Source organism: Aspergillus homomorphus (assembly GCF_003184865.1).
Source record: "Aspergillus homomorphus CBS 101889 unplaced genomic scaffold BO97scaffold_8, whole genome shotgun sequence".
Classification (NCBI taxonomy): Eukaryota; Fungi; Ascomycota; class Eurotiomycetes; order Eurotiales; family Aspergillaceae; genus Aspergillus; species Aspergillus homomorphus.
In genome coordinates, this window is record NW_020291894.1 from 333,221 (window position 1) to 344,579 (window position 11,359).

Consider the following 11,359-nt stretch of genomic DNA (forward strand, 5'->3'; position numbering starts at 1 on the left):
TCAACAGAAAAGAAAGTGAAGTGTTGCAAACGACGTAATAATGGTGGGAGGGAAGTTAAAATCCCACGCCGCGGCGATGCAAGCCAGCCAGCCAGCAATTACAGTAAGTAGTAAGTGCCTTAGTTAACTTAGCCTTAAGTTGGTAAGTTGAACTGGCAAAGGCGGAATCACCCGTTCGGGATCCCCGTCGAAAAATTGATCCGCCGTTCAATCAATCCATGCTCGTCCGACTTTCCGACTCCACGAACATTCAATTCACCACCACCACCACCACCAACAACAACCACCTTCCTCGACCCCCAAATTGAGCCGTCTCTTCCTCTCTATCAGATCCCGGGAAAGTATCTGATAGAGCGAAGCAGCGGACTCTCCGGGTCTAATCGCCGCGCACCGAGCAAAGCAAACCAGCAAGCAACCAGCACCGCATACTCCCCTCCCCCTTCCGACCACAAACCTCCCGTCCGGCCGCAATGGCCACCCCGACCACCAACGCAATGAAGAAGCCACAGACGATGCAGAAGCTGCTGCAACCGATCCAGAAGGTGCTGGACCCGACCAAGATGGGGACGTGGAACATCGTGCGGCGGCCACCGATCGAGAACAACACGGTGATCCAGGGCCGGCCGCGGCAAGAAGGGTCCAATGCGTTCCGTACACACCAGGCGAAGGAAGGGGTGCGGTTACGCAAGGCGCTGCAGGCTCTGACGCACGGCAAGAACATCTTCGTCTATCACAACATGCGGACCAACCAGGTGGTGTACTCGTTGACGAGATATCTGGATGTGAGATCTACCTTGCCATTGAAAACAGGCAACATTTCCGCCCCCCCCAAAATCTACAAACTAACACCACCCTCTTTGTGTGACTGCAGAAGAACAACGTCCTCCGTCAAATGGTCTACCACGGCAAGAAGACCGTGCCAGCGACGCTACGCAAAGACATGTGGGTGCCGTACTACTCGGTGCACTTTGACCAAGCGCAGGTGGGACTGCGGGCGTACCACCTTCTACGGGAGTTCGCGATGCAGCGGCAGCTGGCGCCGCCGCGGGAGATGATCACGATCACGGAGGCGTGGCTCGCCCAAAAACGACCGCGGGACCCGAACGCGGCGGAGGAGTTCAACGAGAAGTGGAACGACAAGGTCGGATGGCTGATGAAGCCCAAGGACCGGGCGCGCGCGCTGATGGACCAGAAGGCCACGTCGGTGGCGGACGTGGCGGCCGTGCTGGCCATCCAGCAGGAGGAGATCAAGGACGGCTTCGCCGGCGGCCAGCGCGGCTACCTGACCCGCACCGCGCGCCGCCGCCGTCGCGCCGCCCGCGCCAAGGAGGCCGCCGTCGCCGTCCGCCAGGCCGAGCGCGTCGCCGCCTTCGAGGACGCCCTCAGCTTGCCCAACGTCCGCTACAAGGTCCAGGAGGTCGTCGAGGATGACGCCGTCTCCCGCGCCCTCCAGGAGGTCGAGAACCCCGTCAAGATCCTCTGGACCGACGTCCACGACGCCCGCTTCGCCGCCCAATGGCCTGATCGCGTCCGCCACGGCGAGCTCGACCTCTCCCGTGACCATGTCATGCCCGGCCAGAAGCCCATCTACGACGACATCGAGGTCTTGGCCGATAACGCCTTCAAGGAGAAGGGCGTCCAGGCCGACGAGACCGTTCCGGTGAAGAACTAAAGCACCCGGAATGATTCCTTTTCCTCTTTGTTGTTTTTATATTTTCATATTTGTGTACTTTGATGGTTTCCCTCCGCCTCCCCTGTATGTATGTGTAGGAGAGTATATGTCTCACATACTCTCCTCCAAGACCGCCTGTTTTCATCTACATGATACAAAATGTATTTTTAGTTCCTATGGTTTGCTCCCCGTTGGTGAGGAGACGATGCAACTGGCGTTTAGCACACAAACACTCAATTGGAATTTAGTTCGATATCTCTCATATCTATCCATCCCCTGGACGAATGAACGAGACGGAGTGAGGATGACGTAGAGACTGGGCGGCGGAGGCTTGGTTCATGCTTCTTTCTGGTTTCAGACCTGCGGATCTCAAATATACATCGATATGTAGCATACAAGAACATCAGCTGATGTTTTTCTTCAAAGTCAGGTTCAGTTGTGCAGCTGGTCTGTCCTTGCCCTTCCGCATGCACGGCGAAACAAAGGGAGTCCAAGGCCCTAGATGTCAAATCAGACGGGAAAAAGCGGTTCGGAGAGCGAAAGTGGAAAGGGGGAAAAAGGCTGGGTAGGGTCCAGTCGAAGGGAGAAGAGGATGAAAACGAAGGCAGAAAGCAGGCAGGGAGGCTTTGGAACGGCGTATAGCGACTCCAATTCCATGGCCTGATATGGAAGAAGAACGGAACAAGATAGTCGAAATCCGCGATCGACGCCAGAGACTCATGGTCAGAAAGAAGATAAAAAGGCAGAGTGGAAGAAGCCAACAAAAAAGCGCAATAAATAAAAGAACTCCTTTGTCGGGAAAATTGGCCGGGATATATAGCCCCAGTCCCTTCTATCGACCTTCAAGTAGAACAATACACAGCGTCATAGCTCTCTCTAGAGTGCTTATGCAGTCGGGTTCCTGGGTTCAGGCACTTTCAGCTTGTCCGCAATCGCAGCACCGCTGTCATCCTTAGCTGGCGGCGCGGGCTCGGGTTGCTCGCTTGCCATTTTCTCTAGAATTTCCTCCTGGGCTTTCTCCGCCTTTTCGGGATTGTCTGCAAGCCCCGCTTTGGCCATACTCTTGCGAGCTGCCTCAACGATCTTATCGGCCTCACTAACGCCGTGTTCAGTGTCCTGATCGCCTTCGACGCCGATGGGTTCAGCCGTGCGGTTGACCACTTCCTTGACACGATCCGTATCGAAGCGGATTACCATGCAAGAGAGGTTATCCGTGCTGAATCGGGCAAGAGCATGATCAACCAGGATTTTGGATGCTTCCTGGGCATCAGGCACATTCCGGATAAGGTCTACAGCTTCCTGGTCACTGCACACATCCCAAAGCTAGCGAATGAATTTATCAGTACCGCTCTCGAACAAATCGGTGGGGATCAAAGACTTACCCCATCACAGGCCAGGATGATGAACTCATCCGATTCTGGCTGAATGACGGTCTCTGTGGTGTACGGATGTCCGGTCACGAGATCCTTCAAGTACGCATCACCCAACGCTCTGGTGACCGCGAGAACACCATTAACGCGATTGTTCAGGATCAACCCTCCGGCGTTCGCTATTCGCTTTCCTTCGTTCTCGTCACTACCCTTGTGATCGTAAGACAGACGAAGTGCCTTGCCATTGCGACATAAGATAATGCGTGCATCACCGACGTTAGCAGTGTAGAGAACGCGCTGACGAGCTGCCTTCTCCTGTAGTTTGGGAAGTGCCCCAGAGACGGCGGCCTGAGTAGGCGTGTCGCCCGCGTCGTCAGAATCTGTATCAGCCTTGGCCGCGGCGGCGGCGGCGGCGGCGGCGGCGGCGGATGCGAGAGCGGATGAGCCCGTGGCGGAATGCGAGCTGGGTACTCTATCTTCCCATCTCAGCAGAGCAATGACCGCAGTGCATCCACTGTTCTTCAAGGGCAGCTTCTCCAGCTGTTGATCGACGCTCGTGAAGGTCTGGTCCAGGAGCTCCGGGACAGGCGTGCTAGGGTTCTTGCGCATTACATCCTCGAGGATCAAGTGCAGCTTCTTTCCACACCATTCAGCAGCAAAAGTGCCGGCATGCCCATCGAAGATGGCGAAGTATCCATTGTCAGTTTCAACCACGCTAGTTGATTTCGCGGATGAAGGAGAAGTTTTGGTCGGGACGGCTATTGCTTTGCTGCCCGTATCACCCGGGGCTAAGAGTGCGGGAGTCCCCAGGAAGTTGTACAAGTAGGCATGGGTATCTTCCATCGTGCGACGACATTTTCGATTCCGGTCCTCTGTGACGCCGACTTTGAATGACGAGCGTGCAGTGGGATGCGATTCACCAGCCGAGTTGTTCAATGACCCTTGAGGAACGCTCAAGGCAGGGTCCATGCTCCCAAATTTCGCCAGGCCCGGCTGCTCTTGGATGGTATAGTTGTTGAAAGAGGAATGCTCACGTGGGCTGCTTGACAGGCTCAGGGAGTTCTTGGCGCTGGTGAAGAATGAGGCCGCTTTGGTGACCGTGCTGCTGCGGCGCTTCTTCTCGTTGCCGGGCCCTTGATCTTCGCTTGTCCGTCGGGTGAAGAAACCACCGGGTGGGGAGAATTTCTTGGGGGTGACACTGGAATCCTCGGTGCGAATACTTAGAGGCGGCGTGTCAATAGCACCGGAACGGGCAATTGTTGTGTCGGATCTATCTTTGGGTGGGCTCGAGGAGCCACTGAACATCCGGTTCAGCAACCCACCCTGGCTAGAAAAACTTCGGCGCTTACTTCCTGCCAGCTTGATTGTAGTTCTGAGAAATTGGAGGGAAAATGGGACGGGGGTGGTTTGAGGTTGGGAAAGGAAGGTGGTTTAAAGGAGAGGATGATTTGCGGAGGCGGCGGGCAGGCGGCGGCGGCGGCGCGCGGGGGGGAGAAGAAGTAAGAGGGAAAGAAAGCCTTGGGTCCCAAGCCGGCGGAGACTGACGTAGGATGTGTGAGTTGCGGCGGAAGCGAGGGAATAGAGCTGAGTAACCTGGAGACGTCAGTGATGGGGACCAGTAAACAACAGTCCCTCAGTAGACAATGGTGAGATCTCGCGATTTCTGAAATCTCGATGGTTTCCCCAATAATGCCGAATAAAAGATTTGGTGGTCCGGCAACATCAACATGGCCTGGGAGGCATGTATGTACTATGGGGAGAGAGAAAAAGAGAGTACGCCCGTTGGGCAAACACCATTACAACAACTAATAGAAATGAAACACGGGGTTTGAAGAGAAGGAATTTGCGGCGGTAGAGACATGTCTGAAATTATACTGAGCAGTATTTCCATTCAGCGTCACGGGCTCATTTGCAGGCCACCCCCACTGCGCGCTCCGGAGGAGTGACTAAGGGGCGGAGGGGAGGGAAACAAGAGGACAATGTCGATCTTCATGTGCGAAGTAGATCAAGAATTACTCACGGGGGACAGAGGATGAAGAATTATCCAGAAGGGTGAGTAGAAGTTGCGTTGAGAAGGAGCAGTGGTAGTGAGTGGTAAGTGGTGTTGCTAGGAGGAAGTGGTGGTTGGTGGTAGTGAGTGAGTGAGTGGGTGAGTGGTTATGTATGGATGGAGTTAACAGTAAGCCAGTAACTGATCAACCAACTAATTAATTAGTACTGGTAATTAGCAGGGAGTCAGTAGTCAGTAAATAGTCAGTAGTAATCAGTAGTGAGGCGGCGGGCGACGGGACCGAAGGGCGAGATTGATTTATTATTAGTAGTTAGTTCCTTCCTTCCATCAGGTGCAAGTGCTTCCTTACCATTTCCACTTCCATCATCGTTCGGTCTTACTACCACGGCACTAATTCACTAAAGCCGATCGGGTGGGAGAAAGAGAGGGGGCGAGGCGCGTGCAGCCAAAACCCGCCTTGACTATACTTAGTAGGCGGTCGGGATGTATCGGGCAAAATGGTGAGCCTGCAATTGTGGATGTGGAACTCCGGCGATGACGACGACGAGCCTGGGTCTTGGCGGTGGGCACATCGGCACTTCAACGCCGAAGAGAGCCAGAGTGGGAGAAAGACAGAGCCAGAGAGAGGAAGGTGAAGCGCATCGGCATCATCGTGACACAGCTCCCAGACGCCACTTACTCACTCAGCCACTCCTTCATCCACTTTACTTCTCTCTCTCTCACAATGAATAAAATAATATGCATGTTCTCAGTGCTTGATTTCAAGCCCATGGGCTTTGTTGTATATAGATAGACCCAATGGCCCAGAACCATGCCATATCACAGCGTCCCATTAAGAGACAACCGCTTCAGAATCTAACCCCGAAAATACACTAATCAATCCCAAGAGCTAAAGTCTCCAAAACCCCCAGCACCTCTCATCTTTTTCCGCACCGGTTCTGGCTCGGGCTCATCATCCACAAACTCCACAATTTCGTCCTCTTCCAGTTGCTGCTGCTGCCCTGCCCGTTCGGCCAGGGCAGCTTTGAGATATTTGCCTACGCCGGCCGAGGCCTCCTCCGTAGACTTATCTCCGGCACCACGAACCCGTTTCCCCGTCCAGGTAACCCGGTCGTCATCCGCACGGCGTGCACTCTGCTCCTCCTCCGCCGGATCGGTAAGGGTGCCCTTGGCCTTGGCCTCCTCGACCTGCTTCTGCTTGAGAAACTCCTCGAAGGGGTCCACGAAGATGGTCACGTCGGCGATGCGAATATCCGGGGTGGGCCGGTTGGTGGTGGAGTTGGTGGGGTGGGATTCGAGGTTGTTGAGGGTCGGGGACGAGGGGGTCGGGTCGTCGATGACATGGCCGAAGATGGTGTGTTTGTTATTCAGATGAGGGAGGGCTCGATAGGCGATGAAGCTGGTGGGTGGCGAGCGTTCAGGGTTAGCGGTGAGGCTTTTGGAAGTATGTGACGGAGACAGCTGCAGGACACAGAAGAAAAGGTCACTTACAATTGACTGCTGTTCGTGTTTTTGCCCTTATTAGCCATACTGAGAGTTCCTCTCGAGTCGTGCTTGAGAGGGCCCTCGAACTCGTCGTTGAAGTATTTGCCCCAGATACTCTCGCCTCCTCGACCGGTGCCGGACGGATCACCGCCTTGGATCATGAAGCCCTTGATGTTGCGATGGAACGTGACATCCCTGTAATAGCCCTTCTTGGCAAGCTTGATGAAATTCCACACGGCCTTGGGTGCATACTCGGTGTGCAGCTCCAGGTTGATGTCGCCGGAGGTTGTCGAAATGCGCGCATAGCCCTTCTGCTTGACCCGGCCCCTCTTGAGCATGTACTCCTCGTCCGAGAGCAGCGCAAGGTCGGCCGCCGTGTGCGGGGTCATACCCGTGCTGGTGAATGACGCCGCAGCCAACCCCGTCGTATGGCGCGCGGCATTATAGGGCGTGGCTTTCCCAGGCGGCAACTTCCTGCCAGCCTGCGCCGACAAGGCAGCAGCGCCAGCCCCAGATCCAGCCCTGGCGACATCCCTCGAGGAGGCAGCAGCCGCAGCGCCGCCGGCGCGCAGAGCCCTCTCTGAGCGAGCCTTGGCGACAGCTTCCCTTGCCTTGAGGATCTTAGCCGAGCTGCCAAGGGCGCCGGCATTAACATTATTCGCAGGATCCTCACGCTCGCGAATCTGCTCATCAGTCAACCCGCTCTCACCCTCCTTAATATAATTAAACGCGCTGAGGTTCCGCGACTCGATATTCTGCGGATCCTGCAGCGTGATGATATCCTTGCGGGTGAATTCCGCATCGGTGACGAGATCCTTCCACAGCTTCCCCTTGATATTCAACCGCTCGACCGTATCCCAGGCAAACACATTCCCCGTAGGCCGCAGCGCGACGATATGCGTATTATCCGTGAAGACCTTATACGTGACGGGGTCGACGTACTCGCCGGCCTCGTTCTTGGCCAGGTGCAGCTTGATGAGGTCGGCGGTCTTGAGCGGCGCGCCATTCACGGGGTTCGTGCCGTGCTTCTTGATCCACGGGAGGATGTTGGTCAGGTCGAAGATCGTGCCCTCGGGAGTGCATACTGGGTGCGCGAACGGTTGCAGCGACAGCGAGCAAAAGTTAAACGGCAGCCGCTTGAAACTCGTGTCCACGCCCCCTCGTTTCGCCCGCGATACCCCCGCCCCTGCGCTGGCCGAGAACGCATCTTCCGATGCCCATTCCGAGTGCGTGATCTGTGGTGAGACGGATTCCGGTCAGTCAGTCTGTCAAAGCTGCAGATTTGCGATAAGAGATTAGGGACGCGCGAAAGCGCGCGCAAACCGCAGATTGGTTCCGCGACAAGAGGTTTCGAAGACAACGTACATATAACTTATCGGTCCCTGTATTTGGCTATTAGCAAGCTAGATTATGTAAATCTAAAGCAGTCCGAGTGATGGTGTTGAATGGCCTACCTTTACCCATATTTGCGACCAAAGCTCCCGAGAGGGTTGTGGCAGCAGCTCTCCTCCGCGGGTTTGTCGCCGCTCTCCAAGACATGATGTATTGCCGGCGGCGGGTGACCTGAGCCTAAACCTATCACGGTTAGGCCGTTTACTCCCCGTCCTAGTACTGTAGAGGTCCCGAGTCTCGCCTCATCCTCCAAATCCAAGAGCGCAAGCTGGATCAGAATACAGGTTCAATTGCTAAAACTACAGCACTATAATACAAACCACCGTCAACTTCTCGGATGTAAGCAGATAATTTCTCCTGGTGTTGGCGTCATCATCTCCAACGACGCAAATCCTCGATCTAATCCCATCCCCCGATCTCCTCCCTAGAAAACGCCTTAAGACTTTTGGATCGTTGATTCATCACGTACATGCAAGGCCTGCTTAAACAGGAGGCGGGTGGTAGCGTAGCGGCACCACCCACCGGTTGCCAAAGTCAATTCCATGGCGCCGTCGACTGCCGTATTTACGCCACACGATCTGAGGGATTCCAATGTCGGCCACCGAGAGATTCCAAGAAAGTCCCTCTCCGGAGAGCAGGGCGTTGATGATACCGGTCTTGGGAGCACCAAGACACACAACCGACTTGGCGTTGATGCACACTCGGCCGCCCTCCACCACTGTCGCTTCACCTGTAGATCATCAGACATTAGTCGCATACCTTAGCACATACCACGGAGTGCGAGCTTACCACTGATAGCAGAAAGACCAGACGGAACATCCACAGACAACACTTCGAGATTGCTTCGGTTCGCCCACGAGATCATTTCAAAGGCAGTTGCTTGGTCGTCTGTACGGAGTTCTTCGAACGCAATGTGAATACCAAAGAGCGCATCGACCACCAGATCGGGCGCAAACTCGGAGGTTGACAGTCGGGCAGAGAGGTCTTCCCACCGATGTACGCGACCACCGATCTTCTTGAACACATCAAGTTGCTTGCGACAGTTCTCCAACAGCTCGTTTTCGTGCTCAATGCCTAGCATGCAGACCGTGACACGGTGGCCGCGGTTGCGCAGATGACGAGCCGCGGAGATGGCTCTTGCTCCAGTACGATGATTGCCCGTGAGTATCAGCATTGTTGGGGCGGCTGCATCACTGGACAACAGACCGACTGCGGCCTCGGCGATGCCGCGACCGGTGTTTTCGGTTATCATGTCCTCAGTGAGGCCAAGTTCGGCAACAGCAATCTGCTCGACCTCCAGAGTCTGTAACGGACTCACGGTTGGACAGCTTCGGTTGGTAGTCGTGAGTCGCAGAGAGGCACCAGGTACACCAGGCCCGCTTATCGGCGATGCGGAGACGGGTGTCTTGTTCGGACGCGGGCTGGTCGTTCGAGAAGTGCTCAACTGGCTGCGACCCAGCGAATTGACCTGGGCAGGGACTAACGGCTGTCCGAGGATTGCACTTCCCTTGCGGGAGGCAGGTCCCATGGACGATCTCGTTCGTTCACGCCCTGAATAAGTCCCACTACTTAGCTTTGCGTCGCTGGGTACGTGGTCGGTAAGTTCCTCCTCGCTCTCCTCGAGACTATCAAGAACATTCTCCGTCCAGTGTAAATTCTTCCCACCATTTGTTCCCGGTTTCGGCCTTCTGTTGAAGCTGACAAGTCGTTCCTCATCGGCGGTAGTATCATCATTGCGGATCTCCTCAAAAACGCGTCTCTTGTCAAACTTGGAGAGGTTGCTCTGGAAATCGAACTCGCCCAATTCCTGGATATCCGTAGCGTCCTCCGTCGCCCAGCCATTTGGGTCCTCGGCATAGCTGGCTCTCCCTTTCTTCTTCCGACGCTGCTTGTTGCGCGTCTCCGCGAACTGTGGGTGGGAGGGTTCGGTAAAGGCCGTCTGGCGCCAGCCCCTCGTCTTGGGATTCGTGTTCGCCGCTCCATCGTGCTCATTTAACACCTTCGGGGCCTTCGGCGGACCACCGCGACGGTTGGTCTTGGGTCCGTAGTGTAGGCTTGGTTGTAAGGGAGGTCCAGTTTGCGCGGCATTTCCGCTCTCGATTGCGGTCTTGTTGACATCCAGTTCCAGGTTGCTGAACGGTTCATTGAGTACTGCGGCCTGGTCGCGGGTGACCTGCTGCGAGAGCTGGAGATGATGAGCAATTGACCGATTGATGGGGGCGGATTGAGCCGGCGGCCGCGGCGGCGCTGCTGCTGCTGCTGCTGCTGCTGCTGCTGTGGCCCCTGTTTCTAAGCTCTGGCCAATAGGTTTGGAGGGAGGTTTCGAGAAACTCAGAATTGCGGGATCCACGAAGGACTGCGCTGCGGGTGGGGCTGGTGGCGCAAAGGGGGAGCTCACTGCCTCCGGGGGAGCAGGGGGTTGCTGAGCAGAGGGCGGCGACGGGCCGGAGGGTGCTATACACAGGTCCGCAATGTCGGGGGCTTCGACAGAATAGGTTGGGATCGGATGTGTAATCCACGATAGCTTCACTGAGTAGAGGGCTCGTGTTAGCACCGCGCTTCTTGTTCACCGGATAACTGGGAATTGGCGTTTGCTCTACCTACCGTTCCGAAGCATTAGACGCTGCCCGATGACATTGGCCACTTCTCCTTGCACGGTTGCATTTGGTGGCGCTCGCAACGTCACCAGCACATCGTACCCGATAAATTCAGACGCCATGATCGGTGGATGACGGGCAACAACCGAGCATGCTACAGACCAGGCGAGGGCAGAAAGGGTACAACGAGACTGGCACAACGGTTCGAATTGAAAGGGAGGGGAGTTGGTCAGCTCGCTGTTACAGCTTCGGAAGTGGGCGTCACGTGTCGGAGTCTTTTATCGATAAGCTACGAGCTCTGCCTTGGTGGTGGGGGGAAACTACTCCCCGGCAACAATGTATGTAAAGTGAGAAAGATTCGGACTAATTCCCCAAAGGATTGTAAACAACGAGAAGGGTATTGATTTTGAGTATCAGACGAGCATTGGTCGTGGGAGAAAGCTGCAGATTTAACAATGTTCCATTTCCAAGATTGTTAGGATGCTGAATATATAGGTGAATAATATCAGAAGACAAAAGTTCCAGCGAACCACACGAAAGAGGATAGTAGGACAAGCTACAGGATCTACATTGACATGTGAAGATGATCAACAGCTCCAGCCAAAGAGATGATCACAATACATCGTACATATATGCGAGTTTCCCCAGGGCTGCTTTTGATAAGATGCGAAACCCTCAATCGGGCATTAGTCAAAACTTAGTCATAAATGATCTACCAAAGCGGAGAGGTCTAGACTCATTAGAGGGCTCCAGCAGATGACATGACGAGGAGCACAATTCAAGCATTTCAAGAGGACATAGTTTCTTCAATGGGTCATCGACATGAGAGGGG

The 11,359-nt window shown here is 55.0% G+C and overlaps 3 protein-coding genes across 3 annotated transcripts; 1 reads left to right on the forward strand and 2 right to left on the reverse strand.

Moving 5' to 3' along the window:
* Nucleotides 1-234: 234 nt before the first annotated feature.
* On the forward strand, nt 235-1,672 carry BO97DRAFT_468986 (mitochondrial 54S ribosomal protein mL67; the record flags this gene model as incomplete). Its single annotated transcript, XM_025699799.1, has 2 exons — nt 235-782; nt 872-1,672. The coding sequence occupies exons 1-2, from the start codon at nt 471-473 to the stop codon at nt 1,670-1,672; spliced, it is 1,113 nt and encodes a 370-aa protein (XP_025553729.1). The 5' UTR covers nt 235-470.
* An 885-nt stretch (nt 1,673-2,557) lies between these two features.
* ptcG (type 2C protein phosphatase PTC1) lies at nt 2,558-4,347 on the reverse strand (the record flags this gene model as incomplete). Its single annotated transcript, XM_025691579.1, has 2 exons — nt 2,558-2,995; nt 3,055-4,347. 2 exons carry the CDS (start codon nt 4,345-4,347, stop codon nt 2,558-2,560), a joined length of 1,731 nt encoding a protein of 576 aa, XP_025553730.1.
* A 1,118-nt stretch (nt 4,348-5,465) lies between these two features.
* BO97DRAFT_468988 (peptidyl-prolyl cis-trans isomerase) lies at nt 5,466-10,721 on the reverse strand. The gene is made up of 5 exons (XM_025699800.1): nt 10,535-10,721; nt 8,720-10,459; nt 8,419-8,660; nt 6,545-7,773; nt 5,466-6,452 (listed from the first exon to the last, which is right to left on the reverse strand). Exons 1-5 carry the CDS (start codon nt 10,647-10,649, stop codon nt 5,930-5,932), a joined length of 3,849 nt encoding a protein of 1,282 aa, XP_025553731.1. The 5' UTR covers nt 10,650-10,721; the 3' UTR covers nt 5,466-5,929.
* Nucleotides 10,722-11,359: the final 638 nt, after the last annotated feature.

Excerpts from the sequence above, each read along its gene's own strand:
- BO97DRAFT_468988 (XM_025699800.1), bottom strand. The coding sequence starts at position 10,649 with ATGGCGTCTGAATTTATCGGGTACGATGTGCTGGTGACGTTGCGAGCG. Across the intron at positions 8,661-8,719 it reads TGGTCTTTCTGCTATCAGTG|GTGAAGCGACAGTGGTGGAG; the intron begins GTAAGCTCGCAC and ends GATGATCTACAG. Across the intron at positions 6,453-6,544 it reads AACACGAACAGCAGTCAATT|CTTCATCGCCTATCGAGCCC; the intron begins GTAAGTGACCTT and ends GCCACCCACCAG.